The 17705-nt window shown below is 43.9% G+C and overlaps 1 protein-coding gene across 4 annotated transcripts; it reads right to left on the reverse strand.

Moving 5' to 3' along the window:
- Positions 1-1062: 1062 nt before the first annotated feature.
- PSMG3 (proteasome assembly chaperone 3) lies at positions 1063-4568 on the reverse strand. 4 transcript variants are annotated; one of them, XM_079320699.1, is made up of 3 exons: positions 4428-4568; positions 3649-3866; positions 1063-1607 (listed from the first exon to the last, which is right to left on the reverse strand). In XM_079320699.1, exons 2-3 carry the CDS (start codon positions 3862-3864, stop codon positions 1455-1457), a joined length of 369 nt encoding a protein of 122 aa, XP_079176825.1. In that variant the 5' UTR covers positions 3865-3866; positions 4428-4568; the 3' UTR covers positions 1063-1454. The 4 variants fall into 4 exon arrangements, with proteins under 4 accessions (XP_079176825.1, XP_079176824.1, XP_079176823.1 ...); XM_079320698.1 differs by lacking the exon at positions 4428-4568 and adding an exon at positions 4237-4378; XM_079320697.1 differs by lacking the exon at positions 4428-4568 and adding an exon at positions 3971-4226.
- Between the last annotated feature and the right edge of the window lie 13137 nt (positions 4569-17705).

A 17705-nucleotide genomic window follows, 5' to 3' on the forward strand; every position in this document is an offset into this window, starting at 1 on the left:
GAGAGAATCCCTCCTAGCAAACCAAGATTAACAATAGCTAATTCCACATCCCTCTTTCAGCCTTCCTAGACAAAGAAAAGGAAGTGTAAAAGAGGAAAAATTCATAGTTCTGACAGATGTGAATCTTTGATTCTTGGAAGCACAGTTTGGAAAATTATTTTTAGATGAAGTTTCTTGTCAAGGGCAGCTGGAAGCCTTGCAGTGTTTAAATGTATTTTTAAAAAAGAGTTTCAATTCTCAGAATCCCTTTAAATGCTGTAAATAACCCTTACTTCAGAGAAAAGAGTCCTTTCGAAATCCATTTTCTGCTTTTCTACTTCTAGGGGATTTTTTAGCAACAGAAATGGCCTGGCAGCTGGATCACCATGGGGCAGGCATAGGCTCTGTGCTGATTCTCCTGTACCAACTGGTCTTAGCACAATTCCTCCCTGCCCAGAATCCAAGAGGTGGCCTCTTCTGTGCTGTCAAGTTCATAAGTGACAAAAGTGTGTTAACAGCTCACTTAAAAATTTACTACTTGTTGTTGTTTATTACAAGAGGTAGAAACAAATGTGCTTTCCAAGCAAAAGGCAAAAGTTTGGCTATTAATCTTTATATCAGCTCATACAACTTCATCTGACACCTTCTGTAAATGACTTGGCAGAAACAACCCTGTGTAACCCCTCAAACTCTCTGTCCCCACGTCTCCTAAGACAGATGCTCACTGCAGGTGATCAGCCTATGGATGTTCTGTTTCTCTGATGAGTTGGTAGCACGTAATCCATTGGCAGAGATTAATTTCTTACCACTGTTTTAGGTTTCTGTCTTCCACCCTGACATCAGCTTTCATGAAATGTGCAGAGCATCATTATCTGCCTCTGTTTAAAATCAGAGTCAAAGTAGAAAATGAATTCAGACTACATCCAGAAAGGAATGGACATAAGGACAAAAGCAGCCATTTAGGACTCAGTTCCTTAAAAAAAGCAAGAAAATGTTTCCCATTATACAGCTGTTAATTTTTTTACCAAGACCTGTATTTCAATTGAAGTGATTCTCACAGAGCAAAAAAGAAAACAGGTAAAATTGGATTTGACAATGTTTATTTTATTCCCTCTGCACTGGGTGTTCCCCCTTTGCAGTAGGGTGCAGCTACAGAGCTTGGCATCTGCTGCTCCTCAGGACACAAGTGCAGGCCGAGCTCTTTCCCAAATAAATGACCCAACAAGATAAAAGTAGCACTTCTCTCCTATGCTGAGGCAAATTGCTTGTCTCACCACTGTCTATATGGACTTGCAAACCTGTCCCAACAACAAAACCCACAAATGTTCTACACAGTAGAGAAAAATTCATGAAATTCCTCAGGACGTCCAAAACCACCACAAAGACATTCCAACATTTTCATTTCTAGTCCTTTTAAATAGGTGGTGATGAGTCAGGGACTCAAGATCATTTCCTTGAATCCAGATGGCACAACTTCACCACACTTGGCAACTTCGGATCACTTCTCGGAGAGCCTGTATTCCTTCCATGGTTTTGTCCTTCAAAGCCATGGCGAGGAGAACAGGTTTGTTCCCAGCTTCCTGCGACACGAATGCCACCAGGTTTTTGGCACAAACATGAACGAGGGGCTGAAAAGCAAAGGGATACAGATGTACATTCCTACAGATGGGTGAGCCCTCCCTCAGGAGTGAAGAGAGCAAGAGTCCCAGAATGACACAGAGAACATCTTGGTCCTGGATCAGACTGAGCTTGGTGTTTGCTGAGCTGTTCCACCACGGTCAGCAAAGGCAAGCCATGGGACAGGGAACTTTAGAAAGCACTTTCTCAATCAGATTAAAAGAGAAGAGTTTGGTCCCATGAGTGTGCCAGCCACCCACATCACCCTGAAACAACTTTACTGGAGCTGCACTTGATTTCAGTTCAGCGCTGTCTGGAAATCTTGGAAACAGTACAGAGAAAGTTTCCTTCCATAATCCTCCCACCTGAACTATGGCACTAGTGTTAAATTATATGAAATGCTGTGGATCCAAAAGTCTATTTCCTTCACAGCCAGGTTTCTAAAGAAGTCTGCAATACAGTTTTTTGTTTAAAAGCTTGATGTTCCAATCAAGAAGAGGTGATGTTCCACTGACAAGCTCTGCAAAAAATATTTTTATTTTTGTAATTCCTAGAGACCCCCAAATGGTGTTATATACACAATTTTGTACGCTTGGTGTTACAGACATGTTGCTTTTTATTTTAATAGAATAATGAAAACCAGAAATAAGTAGTGAGGCTGAAGGAGGCAATAAAAAAAAAAAAGGATATAACCTTTTACATGAGATTTCTCTAACAAGAATAGATCAGAACAGCATTGACTATTTCACTTGGAAGGCACCTACAATAACATCTAGTCCAGCTGCCTGATCAACTCAGAGCTAACCAGGTTAAAACATTATCCAGGGGATTGTCCAAATGGCTTTTAAACACTGACAGGCTCTGAGCATCAACCACCTCAAGCCTGTTCCAGTGTCTCACACCCTCTTGGTGAAGAGGTGTTTTCTAATGTCCAGTCTCAACTTCACCCAGCACAGCTTCAAACCACCCAGCTTGTCTAGGTTTTATTTACACCCACAGTTATGTATCTGTCAGAAGGATGAGTTTGCTTGATTTTAGCTGCTGTTTGGAAATGTGCAACATCCCAAAGAAGGATGTTAACAGTGACAGTAAGCAGGAAAGCAGCAAACTAGTGAAAGTCCTTTCTTGAAGTTTAGATCAGCTAAGTTAGTTAAAATTATTTAAAAATAGAATGGAACAAAGTAAACATAGCACTTCTCATTTCCAAATAAAACACAATATAAGCTTGGGTGTGGAGGTAGTCAGCATTAGCAGATACCAAAGCAGAGGAAGCAAAATATCTCCTATCCAAAAAGGGAAGGCTATTGCTCAAGAGAAAGAAATCTACAAGGGGAAGTCATGGATAGAATCAGGAACTTGTCTTGCTACAGCTTTTCTAGTTAAAGCTGGCAAGTAATATATGATAGCTTCAACCCTGGTGGAAAGCCTCATAATCTTGTAGCTCTGTAACTTTCTGTTTTAATGTTTGACCAGTTGTTGCCTTGTGAAACACATTTGCTTCTGCTTTCTCTCTAGCTGTGTGAAATGGTCGATTAAAAACCTGATTTTGTTGAAGTTAAACAAATTAAACTTTATCAAGGGAAGGTGCTGGCAGGCACACTTGGGAGTGGGCAACTAAAGTCCATTATGGGACTGGCATAGATGGGGGAGGATGGGGGTGGGATAACTGACCTGAAAAGGAAAACAAACTCACTGGAACAGAAACCCAAAAAGGTTATCAATGGCTGCATATTTAATCTCGCAACCCTTAAATCAACAGAGCTTTATCAAACTTTCCATAAACATGCAGAAGCAATCTATATCCTGTGGGACACAAAACAGCAGATCGCCAAACCACTCACGGCTAGTTAAACTTTTATGTCCAAGAGCAGACGAGCGCACATACTTTTCTGATGAGCCCCTCTTTCCTCATTTTAAAATTAATCTTATCACTGTTCAAACACTGCTTAACTGCTGTGATTCATCAACTCCCTGGCAACTTGCACAGCCCCACCTACCACATTTCCCCCTTATCCCCGCTGCCTCCGCGCTTCGCATCCGCCCTCACCTCACCTCATCCTTGCCCAGCAGCACCTTGGTGGTGAGCGAGGGCCTGCCCACGTTGTCGCCGATGGTGTTGGGGTCCACGTAGACGATGGTGCCCATCTTGCCGTACTGTGTGACCACCACGAGGACCGAGTTGGAGAAGGCCGTGCACACCACCTCCGTCGGCACCCCGTGCACCACCTCCTCCCGCTGCTTGGACGTCACGATGGGACCCGCTTCCATCGCTTCCGAAAAAGAACAAAACGACGACAACGTTAGAACAACATTCCATTAAAAATAAGCGCTACGGGCTGCAAAAAGGCCGAATCATTCCCATAATCGGAAATACCCACGGTTAAGTTAATTCCAGTGCAAACCCGCATCCCTGAATAGGGGGGACTTCGCAGCCCCGCAGCGATGGCATCAGTGCCCCCGCATGGCCCCGCTGCCTGTGACAGGGGCGCCGCTAACGAGGGCAGCTGGTACCGAGGGGAAACCTCGAGCCCTGCTTCCCCCGCCGGCTCCACCAGGCTCTTCCCGAGAGAGACATGGAGACAGGGGGACAGGGACACTGCCAGCCCCCACCCGCCGGGCCGCGGCCCTCACCGCCCCTACCCGCGCCAGCCCCGCCGCGCCGCCGCTCTCCGCCCAGGCCCGCCCCGCCGTGGCGGAAGCGGCGCCTTTCTTTTCCTTTCCTTTCCCTTCCCTCCTCCCTCCCTCCCGCAGCCGGCGGGGGGCGATGGCGCGGGGCAGCCGCTGCCCTCACGGCCTGTCCCCTCCCCTTCCCTCAGCGCCGCCGCCATTACCCGCTGCGCTCGCGCGCCGCAAGGCGCCATCTCCGGGCTCCGCGCGCTCCCCTCACGGGCCCGCGGCGGCCCGGGCGGAGCTGCCGCACCCGCTCCCTTCTCCGGGGATGAACCGCTTCTCTGGGGATGAACCCCTTCTCCCGGGATGATCCCCTTTTCTGGGGATGAACCCCTTCCCTGGTGATGAACCCCTTCTGTGGAGATGAACCCCTTTTCTGGGGATGAACCCCTTCTCTGGGGATGAGCCCCTTCTCCGGGGATGAACCGCTTCTTTGAGGATGAACGGCTTCCCCTGGGGATGATCCCCTTCTCTGGAGATGGACCCCTTTTCTGGGGATGAACCCCTTCCTCGGGGATGAATCCCTTCCCTGGTGATGATCCCCTTCCCTGGTGATGATCCCCTTCTCCCGGGGGTGACCCCCTTCCCTGGTGATGATCCCCTTCTCCCGGGGGTGACCCCCTTCCCTGGTGATGATCCCCTTCCCCGGGGATGAACCCCTTCCCTGGTGATGATCCCCTTCCCCGGGGGTGATCCCCTCCCCCGGGGGTGATCCGTTTTCCCGGGGGTGATCCCCTTCCCCGGGGATGAACCCCTTCCCCGGGGGTGATCCCCTTCCCCCGGTCCGGTCCCACGCCCGGTTTCTCCCCGTTTGACGCCGGCAGGTGGGGGGGAGTCGGAGCAGGACCCCCTGCGCCATGGGGGGGTGGCTGTGAGGGGACAGGGGACCCTGGCGGCCCTAGGAGGTGAATATTTGGGTTCTTTTTTCCCTCCATTTCCCCATGGGATGCGATCGCTCCCACTGCTGAGTGGTGGCAGGCCACACTGCAAGAGCGTGCTTTCCTCTTTAAATAAAAGTGACTTGTTAAGGAGGCAACTTTTTACACAGGCAGACAGAGGTAGGACAAAGTGAATGCTTTTAAAAGGAACACATTTAGGTTTGCTGTTAGGAAGAACTTCCCTGTGAGGGTGCTGAGGCCCTGGCCCAGGGAAGCTGTGGCTGCCCCATCCCTGGCAGTGCCCAAGGCTGGACAGGGCTTGGAGCAACTGGGATAGTGGAAGGTGTCCCTGTCCTGAAAATTGGCATTTCCCAGAAGTTTGCAACCTCCCAGACTCCTGCAATTGCAGCACTTAAAATACAGTTGAAACCTGCATTCCCATGTTTTAGCTCTCCCTTACCAGCATCTTCACCACATCCCAAATGTCCTGGTCAAGGGTACAGCAATAGCTATCTGACCTGTGTGTTATCATATCTTCAGGTAACATTTCTGAAGGACCTCATGAGTACTTAGTTTTGTTTGTTTTACATTAAAAGTTTTACCAAAATTTGATTACAGACTTTGTGCTGAGAATCCTTTAAGGCACCGTTAGAGAGCAGCAGAGGTCCATGGAAAAGCTTTTAATTTTGCAGGTTATTTTTGTGGTTAATTCAAACAGAGAGGCTCAATACCTTTTTGGTACTCTTTGCAGTCTGGCAAATAGTCTGTTTTCCAGAACTGAATAAACAGCATTCCTCTTTCTTTCTCCTTACCACAATCACTCGAGGCTTTGCCTGTTTGACAGAGATAATAGCAGCTATTGTCAGTAAAACCTCCTGACTCTTAAAGAAGTTTATTCCTGCTTTGCCTTCTCCAGAGAGTAACTTTTCTTCAGGACACAAAGGACTGGATTCTTCCTGCCATCCTTGCCAGACTTAGTTTTATTTTTTATGTGAGAGGAGAACAAAGGGAGTCCACTGTAGTTCAGATTTATGTGGAAATACCATTCTTTGCTGTTTTGCATTAGTTTGGGACCAAAAAAAGTTGTCTCTCACAGTTTCAGTCAATTGGATATCTCATATTGGCATATAGCTGAGGTGGGATATAGTAAACTGAAGTAACTGAGCACTGAATCCTCACCACTGGAAGTGAATACATTAAAAAAATGGATTAAGAAGACTCCTGTTGTCTGTGTGACTGGGACAGGGGATGGGGGTTTGAGAATACACCCCAAAGGTAATGGAGCTTTCTTTGGGGGGTCTGCCTGTCGTTTGCTTCCCAGTATTTCTGGCTGAGAAGGATCTGTATCCACATTCACACTCCTCGTTTCTATAACACTTTTCCTCCATAGATCCCTGATCACATTGCAAACATTATTACCTTTAGCTTCATAAACTGTCTTTCATCATAACAGACTGTTAATATAACCCATTTTATGGTTTGAAATAAAGAATCGAGACCAACAGCAGTTTCAGAACCATCAAATCCTCAGCTGGAGATTTCACAGGATTTCAAGATCCCTTCTTCCATTCCCATGCACTCACTGCCAAAGAAACATAAGTCATGCATGTCACCATCTCAATTATAAGAGAAAATCAATGACTGTGCAGCCCCATTCTTTGACAAGCAAAACTACTCCTAATATTGCAGCTTAACACCTTTATTATTATTTATTTGAGCAGTTTTGTACTGCTTTTCTTACTAAGCTGCTTAAGTTCCTCTGTGTGTGTAGACTGGAAGGAGACTGCTTTTATATTAGTCTTTGCATTTATCTGAACTGATTTTATAAGAATGAATGTGTAAAATCCACAGAGCATCAGAAATATTTCCCACTACTCTCAAACACAGACACACAGTGTTTCAGGACTCCCATTAATAATCCCTGCTCTGGGGAGCGCCTCACTATCAAAGTGCTGGGTTGGTTTATTAGTTTACAGGTTATTACTTCTCTAGTTTAGATTTCTCTCTTGTACCTTTTATGATGCAGAATATAGACTGTGAGCTGGAACCTCCGGTGCAGCTGGACTCTGCGCTGAGCAGCCAAGGAGAGAGGAAAGGAATTAGTTTGCTCCCTGATGCAGGAGCTGCTTGGGAATTATTCTGACCCTTGTTATAAATCAGGGACGTGAAGTGGAGCTGCCTGTGAGTACATTCCTCGTGCCAGACGGTATCAGAACGCTCCTCTTCCCCTTGTTACTGTCACAGCAAGGTCGGGGGTGTGGGTGGTGCAGGGTTGTGTGAGGGCTCTCTTTATGGGGCCATTATAAAAAGGAGTAGAAGGAATGTCAAAAATTCACCTCCTGGATTTCTCCACTGCAGTCCCCACTCTCGGGAAGATTGTGTTCAGAAAATAATAGTGAATCGAGGCCCTGGGGGAGGCAGGGAGAGGAGCACACCTGGGGTGTTTACCCCCAGCAGTCAGGTTTCCCAGCAGAGAGAGGTTTTGGCCTTTAGTGCAAACACAGCTTTGAACCCCACTGTCTGCAGTCAGGAGTCACCCCTGCTGTGCCTGAAATTGGTTGGTTTATTCTGGATTTCTAGAGCTCCTCCTGATACAGGTATGAGCCTGCCAAACATGACCACAGCCCAGCTGCTTCTGCACAAAATGGGACATCAGGTGTTCAGGGGAGCCTGAGGCTGGAGTATGAGCCAGGGAGGAGTTCAGATGGGTCCAGGATTAAGTGATACCTGAGCAGCATCTCAGAGTTAAAGCTCTGAGGCTCTCAGTTTACATCCTCATATTTTGAAGGAAGATGAGGGATTCTGGTTGTTCTGTGCGTTGCACCCTTTTCTGTGCTCTCTAGGATAAAAATGTTATCAGTTCTTATTCTGAGAGACAATTCTAAGAGGTTTGCTTTGTTCTGAAGTTGTCCCCATGGCTCTTATTGTATGGAACATCTCTTAATTCATTGATTGTGTGAGAGGAAGGCTCAGCCTATCCATCAGGCATTGCAGAACCACTCCAAACTGTTTTGTTGTTGATGAAATGTTTTTTTTTTTTTTTTTCCCAGTGTATAATTCAGCCAGCCAAAAACATAGTCTTTGAAGAAAAAAAACAAACATAACATTTAAACCCAAAATTTCCCTTTCTGAGTGAGCTGCACTCAGCTACTCGTCTGAAATTGAAGTGCTGGATGTGCTTACTTACATGCCTGAGACTGTCAGGTCATGCCATTGTTTTGGTTTCTTGTACTTGCAGCTTAGTAAGGAAGCAATATGGGAATGTTCATTAATGTTTGTGTCAATAGTAACAGCCCACATATGAGCACTAGCAGATTTTCCTGAGAAAGCTCAATGCACAGGGTAGGATTTAAAAACATGGCAATGAGCCAGCATGCCCTGGCTGGGCCTGGAAACATCTAGGTAGCAATTTGACTGGTGCTCTGTGGAAGTTTTTTTTTAGTCAGATTTAGCGACCTATAAATAGAGGAGTACTCCAGCCCCTGTAGGACTTTTTTATGCTGTGTCATTGGTGTTTTCTGAGCTGCTCTGCAGGCTGGGGGAGGAGAATTAAAGATCCGTGGGGCAAGGAGGAGAAAGGAACAACCTTGGTGCTGGGGGACAATTTTGGGTAGGGGCTCATGCTGAGATTGCACAGCCTGGCAAGTGGAGCAAGTCACACCTGCAGAAGGACTTTGCTGAAAACAGTTTCTGGGGTGCTTCTCAAGCAGCAGTAGTTTTCATATATTCAGTACCCTTAAAACCAGAACATGATACATTTCTTTGCAAAAATCTATCCAGAGATTATTTCAACAACCACTGAAATGAAAATGACAGTCTGGAAATGTGTGAGATACACCTCCAGAAACACTCCAGACTACCTAAGAGAGCTAAAAGAGCTCCAGCTACCTAAAAGAGTCAGGATTACATCATGCAGTCAACCTGGTGCTGTCTGATGATAATTTTATCCTTGATATTTATCATGAAATAACAGCTGGCTGTTCTGGGCACTGTAGGCAGGGGGTATGGAACAGACAGAGTCATCATGAGGCAAGATTGAGTTTGAGTACTGTTTACATAATTTTCATTTGTCAAATAACAGTCCTTCATAGATCACAACCATGACAGCTCCTGTGGATGGTATCATCCATCAGCAGATCTACTCTGGGAGCAGCAGAAGCTTTGTATTGCTGCAATGGCCAAAGGAATTATTTCCATGGGTCAGTAAAGACAGCAGTAATTGCCTTAAAGCTCACTATAGTTTATGGAGGAGATTTTCAGGTGCTCGTGGTGGTCTGTCAGATGGAAGACAATATGCAAATGGGGTGGATTGTAAAAATTACTGTGGCATAGCTTCTCAGAGTAAAACTCATATCCCTCTGTTCCTGGGAAGTATGAAAGCACAGAAAATAACTCCATGGCTCTTGCAGAAGTAACGAGAATGTCATAGTGTTAGTATGATGCTCATAGTATAGCCAGTCCTATAAATCACTTAATTGTGACAGCAAATTAAATAGTGGTGTTGTCTAGAATTCACCCACAGGTAAAATGATATATCTTGATGAGACAAATGCTTTCTGTGCTGCCAGTAATAAATTAGCTCCTCTTTCAAGTGAGAAAACAATTAAAAACGTGGTTGAAAAGGGCATACTTTCTCTGTGGCCACTGATCCCTCAAACTCTGGAAATAATAAAGTGGTTCTAATAGTTCTTCATTGTTACACAGTTGAAAGAGGAAAAATCCATTGCCTCATTATGTTCAAGACAGTTATGAAATTACATTTGGAATATTTGAAAATGTAAGAGGCATCTAATCAAATGGTTTCAACTTTGACAATGTGTCATCATTTGCAGTTCATAATGCTGCTGTTAACTTTTGGAAATATCAGTCAGTGCACACAGTGGAAAATGAGAATAAATATTTACCTTGCATTTATATACTGCATAAATAACAGCAAAGTACACAGTAGACAAGTCATGATTCCATTTTGAGGGTTGTGTAACAAAAGTTTCAGAATTACAGGAGGTATTCATTTTGCAACACTCAAATATGTGGAAGCATTCAGGCAATTCTCAACAAAATGGGAAACAATATGTTGCCAATGAAACAATACCAAAACGATTTCTGGGTATTATTAATTACTTCTGAATATCAGGTGAAGATTGGCCTCATCTGATTTTTAAGTTCTTTTTAGGTGTCTAAGGTATTGAAGATGGTGGAAATGCCTGGTGTCTGAATGTCTCTTTCATGATACATTAAATTTGTTTGCCATCTGAAAGAGCCTAAAATGATGGATGTGGAACTCCAGGCGGGCTCTTTAAAATGCTGTTTATTTTATTATATGATCTTTCCTCTATTTGCAACATGGCATTTTTGTTTGTCTGTGAAAATCTTTTTGCTTGGTAAAACCACATTTTGTTTGAGATGGATTTATCCTTTGCTCTAAGTCATAAAAGCCCATTCCAACTCACTTGCTCTTTGCCTTCTTAGTTACCCAGTAAAACTGGCTCAGCAATTCTTTCCTTCTGAATCAAAACTTGCTATCATTTCTATACCTATTCTATGTGATTTGAAAGATTTTGTGAGGCATGTGCATGTACTGCAGGAATTTGCTTTTAGAAGAGTTTCTAATCCTGGTTATCTCCATTTCAGAAAACTTGTAGAGTTTACTGCATCTCATGTGTCTAGAGAATAATCAAATAAATATTTCCTCTTGGAAGCAGATTTAATATTTCAAATCCCTGCAAAATATTGAGTCTGTTCAAGTTGAAGTTCAAAGTTAATTTTAACTGACCACATAAATTCTTTTATGAATCAACATAAAAATAAAGAAGTACTGAAATTGTTTGTTAGTGCCATTCTAAGTAATGAACTGAAGTTTGTGATGATTTAATTGTGCCTTTGATGGACTGTACAAATGTACTCTTAGAAGAAAATACAATTATATACCAGAGAAAATGGCATTAAAATGGAATATTGTCCCTTATTTCATAGGTGCTTATCTCCTGTTTCTGCACAAGAAACATGATAATTAAGAAAGGCAGATATACTATCAAACTTTTAAGTTTCATCCTGGAAATGAGGTTGGAATATTCCATGAGGAAATCAATGTAATTTTCCTGCTCTCAGTAAGAAATGCTCTGCCTAAATCCTTCTTTGCTCTGCATTTACAATTTGTCTTCTGGATCTTGAGGTGACTCTAGGCTGAGCTCATGTTCTCAGCTTCATGTGAGCCTCCTTTTCTAACCCTTCCAAGAGCATTTTGGAACTAGTTTGCCCTGAAACCCTGAGATCTGAGAACACTGGAGGATTAGGTTTAAACTTGTTAAACTGAATTAACACTTCTGCCACATGATTCTGGCCTGTGCCAGTCCTTCTAATCTTGTTCAGAGTTTAGGATAATTTGTTTAGTAGGCCTGATCAGCTGGAGGTTAATTCAATTGGACTTTGGTTATTTATTCATGCCTGGATTTGCTAAGTGTCACAGCAGATACATGAGGTCTCTGTTACAGTTATGAGATGGCTTCATTAGTGTGACTGAGAGTCCATCTGGGTGACTTCCTTTCCTCAGAGCAATAACTGCCTGTCAGGGCTCTCTCCAGTGGAAAAAACTCCTTATGTAACATCTCCCTTTCATTTGTGTCTCAAGTGTATTGATTACAACTTAAAAGGCACCTCTCTGTTCTGATAGCTGGGATTGCTGATAAACTTTCTCAGAGATGTCAGTAGCACTCCAGCTCTACATTTTCAACTGATACCAGAATTCAAAGAAAAGCACCTAAGTGTTTTAAAATCCATTTATTATTAATAATGTGGTTTTGTGAAGGATTTTGGTCCTTCTCATTTCAAGGTCCACTTTCCTCCTGATAGAGGTACTGCCAGTCGTGGATTGGAAGGTGGTCAGTCTTTTGCACTGTCCAGAATCAACTACCCAGAAATGAAAGACAAAAAGGAAGAAGAAAATTCCATCCCACTGAAACCTCTGGAGGAATTTAAGTTGGCAGAATGTTGTTACTCGAACTGGAATGTGGCCAGGACACCAGGATTAATGTTAGCACAAAATGCCATTTGATTGCAAGTGTTCAGATAACCTTGGATGAAAGTCTCAACTGAAAAGAGGCTCTTTAACAGAAAAGGGCTCCCTGATGTTGACTGTGACTTTGGTTCAGGGTTGACTCAGAGAATTTTTACTCTTTGCTTCAGCAGTTTTGGTGTGGGACAGCTCTTAAATGGTAACAGATCTCTCCTACATAGCCTGCAGCACAGCAGATTATTTCCCAGAGAGAATTCCATGCCATGGACTGATGTTTCTTTTTGGAGATAGTTCCTGGTATATCAAACAAGCAGGACAAACAGGAATTTGTCAGGAGACTTGCTAGGCAGGACAAATGTTCAGTGTTGAGAAGGCACTGGGACAAACTGAGTTTCTGCAGCCACATAAATGTGGAGTAGCCATTTATGCCATGGAGTTGTTCCTGAGCAAGTGAGACCATCATTTGCCCAATTCTTATTTTGTTCTCCTCTCTGGTGCTTAAGTTTAGCACACAGAACTGAAGTTATGCAGTAAGCCACAGTGAAGAGTCCAAGTCAGACTTGTATAAAGACATTCCATGGTGAGATAGGTGAATGTTGTTTCTACTGTCAGTCCTCTAATACATGTTATGGCTTGGGCTGGCAAAATTCCTTGTATTTCTCTCATTTTTTTCCAACTTTTTTAAGTGGAGCTATTTTCTATTCTACCCAAGCTCCACTGATGTTTTCCCTTGTTTTCCATGAGAAGACATTGATTTTCCCTTTTCCTCCAGCTCAATCTTCCCATTCTTTCCTGCAGCACTGAGGACTTGTATATGAGCCAAGATATGATTCCTCTAAGAATAGACTTAATTTAATATTCCTTTTTCCAGCCTTCATTATTTTTCATTTATAGGTTAACCAGCACCTGAGATAGTCAGTGCTTTTCCTGACTTTGTTTTGACTAGTTAAACTTTTAAATTAAACATTTTTATTCCCCTCTCCATCAGTTTGAGGATTATTGTATAATTCTGCATTAAAAAAAATAGAAAATAGAGAAGTAATCACAGATACATTTTGCTGAGAAGAGATAGATGACATAAAGGATTGAACATACCATCCCACAGATATCCCTGCAGCTGACAAAACAGGCCACACTCATTCTTGGTGTGGCTCCACCAGGGATGAACAAGCCTCAGGGGCTGTAAGGAAGATCATGTGCTGACTTTTTATTTCACTGAGTCCCTGGAACATCGAATATGTGCTTGCTGTGCAAGAGTAGGCTGAAATCTGCAATCAGCTCCACGAGTGTAATTGAATCTGAGTCAGGAGAAGTGACACCTGCATGGTGAAGAGGGCATTCATTCTGCTCTGTTCAGGTCTGTACCAGCCTACTGGTGTGGGCAGAGTTCAGCATGTGCTGTATTGGGCAGAGGGACCACACAATCATGCATTTCTTATATTTATTTCTACAACATGCTGGACACCTCAATGCTCTGCTGACAAGTGCATGAGCACACCCCCTCTTATCTAACAGCAGCAAACAGCAACACATTGGACTTACCAGTATGAATGGGGCAAAATGTGTTGTGTGACCTTCATGTGGGGCTGCCTTTCCTTTTGGAAGATCCCTCCTGTCTTGGGGACATCAGTGTCAGTCCAAGGAGTCCCTGTTACTGCAGGCAAATGTGATTCAGCTGTGCAGGGTGCTGTGCATCTCACACACCTGCTCCCCATGCCCAGCATTAATAACAAGACTTGGTACAAAAGACTGAAAGTCTCAAAGACAGCACATGAAGAGAGAAGGAGAGTCCAATGCACGTCACCACTGCCTTAGAAGGAAGCACAAGAGGAGAAAATTCCTCGGTGATCTCTTCATGTTATCACCAGGAATGATCCTTTTGGGAATAGTGCAATGAAGAGCTTTTGAGAAAATGTTGTTAAAGGAATTTTTGTTGGAAATGTTATTTCGACACATCAGGCCATATTGTTTTGATCACTCCCTTTTCAAAAGTAGCTTTTAGGTTACAGTGTACTGCTTTGATGATTTTTCAAACAAAGTTGCAGTCATTTCACTTCATGTCGATTTTTTTATCCACACTTTATCTTACATGGGAAAAGTGAGCAAAAGAAAACATTTGATTGACCCAAACTATCTGCAGCACATGCTGTTTTTGTGAAAACCTTTAAAATATTTCTTCCTTTTTCCCTGTCTGAGTGAAAAATCTTAGGATGTCTCACATTTTGGAGAAAGGACAACACACGGTGATGAGGGCATGTGGTACCTAGACCAAGGTGCTAAACCAGGACTGGTACTGAATCACTGTCTGGTGCATCTGAATGCAGATGGATGGGTTTTGTATTTATCTACAGAGTGATCTCATGTTTCAGTCGTGCCACCATGTGAGTGAGCCCTGTCCCTGGGGAAAGCTGAGCTCAGTGCTTGGCAGGAAGGCTTTTGGGAACATGGGCTGCAGACTTACACCCTCTGAAACACAACCCAGGGCTCCTTGGGGATCACAGGTGGGATTAGCCCTCAGGGAGGGTGCTCGGCTGCCCTTTATGGGTGACTTAAATGGAGAAAGCAGCATGTCTTTCTGTGGAGAACAAACAGCCTTGGCAGGTGGCCTTTGTGCAAAACAGGTGCATGGCAGTCCTCCTTCAGAGGAGGGAAATGTGGTGACAGGTAGAAGGGTTAGATCCACTCCAGCCCCTTTGGACTTCCAGTCAAGGCTGGAGTTCCATGCTCCTTCCCTTTATAAAGCAGGAAACACCTGGTGTTTCTCATACTTTGAGGAATTCTTACCCAAATCTCCTGTGTATACATACATGTATAAAATCAGTTACTGAAAGCAGGAGAACAAAACTACTTGGAAAGTAAGCAAGATCCTCCAGAGAGAGGGGTGCAAAATATGTATCCAATAAAACTTTTCTGATGATATCCATAAATACATAACTGAAGTGCTGGCCCTGCTGTCCTCCCCAGTACCATTCCACCAGAAATGTGTAGCTCACACCCTGAGTCATCCCCAAGGAGAGCAATAGATGTTATACACTGGAAATAGTTTAATTTCTAACTGGCTTGAGCACAGTTCATCCCTCTTTCATCAGGCGAGAGGAAGATGAAGAATTTTAATATCTCCTGGTGAGATCATGGGACCTCTGGGTCTCTAGGCTTATTCAGTGCAGGCAGTGCATTCTGCCAGTTCCATGCAGGAAACTGCAGGTGTGGGAGAAGTTGGGCTCCCAAACTCCCCTGCAAGGGCAGGAGAGTGATGACGCTTTTTTAAAAATTTGGACTTTTCTGTTTGCTCTCTGCAGGACCATGAGATCTCTATTTTCAGATGAGGGAGGCTCTTTATAAGGCTCATGAGTTTTTAGCAAGGGACTCTAATAGCTTTATTTCCAGATGTAGGGATAATGGATTCCCACTTGAATAAACAGGTCTAGGCAGATGTATTTGGTGGGATCTAACACTTCATTTACCCTGGGACACTGGAGCTTTCTACATCCATTCCTTGCTTAGTCCCAGCCTGTAGCTGAGGAAGGGAGCTCACAGCCTCTGCTGTCCCCTCCAAAATAGTTGTCCCAGAATACAGAGAGGGTTGGCTCCCAGGAATGTGCCCTCACCTCACTTTGATGCCCTGGAAATAAGTTTCCCTGGGAATAAGTGACTGATGGCTGCAATTCCAGGATGAGATCTTTGGAACAGATCCAACCCCCTCTATAGTAGAGTCGAAGGGCAAGAAAGATCTTTCAGACATCCTAAGATGTGAGGGGGCTTTGCTTTGAACATAAACAAGAAATACATTTTCAGAGCACTAGGAATCCACAAGTGAAAAGGGAAAAAAAAATCAAATGGTTGAATTACTATCTCCTCAGAGGCCAGTAGGGATTGTGGTAATACAAGCTACATTATATTGTCAATTTGTATTGCACATTGGGAACAACAACAATCATGTTATTTTGAAATTAAGAATAACCTGGAGGAGGCAAATAAACTAACAGTATACCACATAGCTGAGAGGGAGAGAGAATTTGTACTTGGCAATAATCAATACTCATGTATGTCTTCTAATTGAGTCAGCCCAGTCTTCTTCTGGGATGTGACAGTGACAACTGAACTCTTCTTCCCGTTTGATGGATTTGGTTGTGCTGCAGCTGTAAATAGAGTGCACCAAAAATGGCTTTGGTTTGTCCTCAGCATCTGGGCACCAACTCTGCTGGGTCCCAAATATCTATCAACCAGGCAGGACAGGGGCTCTGATGCTGTCTTGCCTGGGACAGTGGAGGGGTCACAACCAAGGACATATCACCCATCTATCTCCTTATGTCCCCAGCATTCAGCTGCAGTCATGTAGAACAAACATTTTCTAAAGAATCAAAAGATCAGTTCTGGTGGCTTTCTCAACAATTTGATCCTTGTCCTGTCTCCTAAAGTATTGTAAAAATACTCTGCTGCCAGAGGCACTGAGGGGGTTGGTTGATCAGCACGACCCAGTGCGTGGGGATCCAAAGAAGTGTGTATTGTTCCTTTGGAATCTGAGGTCTTTGCTTATGTCTGCAAATCTGCAGTGGTTGTTTGATTCATGATGGAAATAATTGCAAGGACCCAGGGCTGTCACCTGGCATGTGGCCAGGGCAGACCACAGGCACCCTTTTCTCACATCTCCATGTCTTGGCACTTCCTAACTTGCATTGCTTCCTCTCCCCTCTGCTGTGGCTGGAGGCACATCCAGTTCAAATGAAAGGCTTCCCTTTTCCCTCTTGAAATTGCTGCTTGTGTTGCCGACTCCAGCTCTTCACTTGGTTTGCACTGGGGGATGAGTCAAAGCCCTGGCCTATTCATATTTCACATCATGTGCACGTTAATTGGTGCTTTACAACCCAGGAACTTCCTAAGGAAGCACAGATTTGGTCTCTTAACAATTTTACTACAAACACATTTCGCCCCCTTCCTTTTCCCTCTTTGTCATAGATAAGATTCTTTTTTTTTCTGGACATGAATCCATTGCCTGAGGTTTCTCAAATCTCTGCTCTGGGACAGTGAATTCTTATCTCTGAGGCAAAGTGGGAAGGGAAAAGTAGTACATGAGGGGAACTGTGACTCATGCAGAAATTGAAATGATGAAGCAGATGCTGCTATTACAAAGACCCAGAGGTGTTCAAAGACCTACTGGTGGAAAGGCAAAAGCCTGGGCTTTTCAGTACTGAAAGCTTCTGCATTTTGAAGCTTTGAGCACCAGATGAGGGTTGCAGAGCTGGGAGAGCTTTGCTTGCCTGCTAAGTCCTTTCCATGTCAGCAGCAGTGCAGCAGAGCCCAGAGCTCGACTGAAGGCAGAGCACAGCCAATTTAAGATCTGCTTTAAGCCTGATCAATTGAAGATCTGTTAAAACTTGAAATGGTGCTGCCTTCTCTGCAACAGAAACTTCAATTTACTTTTTTTCTCCTCTGAAGGGGCTGAATCTGAATGAAAGGAAAGAAGGAGAAAACATGCCTGATTTTTCTGTTTCAGAGGATGAGCTGAAGGAGGCACCTATGTGTCTGTCATCCTGAAAAGCTCCCTGTTT

Source organism: Erithacus rubecula, assembly GCF_903797595.1.
Source record: "Erithacus rubecula genome assembly, chromosome: 17".
Taxonomy (NCBI): Eukaryota; Metazoa; Chordata; class Aves; order Passeriformes; family Muscicapidae; genus Erithacus; species Erithacus rubecula.

Bases quoted from the DNA above. Each gene is read 5' to 3' on its own strand.
- PSMG3 (XM_079320697.1), bottom strand. From the start codon at position 4,004: ATGCGGGTTTGCACTGGAATTAACTTAACCGTGG. The intron at 3,867-3,970 runs GTATTTCCGATT...CTTTTTCGGAAG, and splicing joins TGGAATTAACTTAACCGTGG to CGATGGAAGCGGGTCCCATC. The intron at 1,608-3,648 runs GTGAGGTGAGGG...TTTGCTTTTCAG, and splicing joins TGCTGCTGGGCAAGGATGAG to CCCCTCGTTCATGTTTGTGC.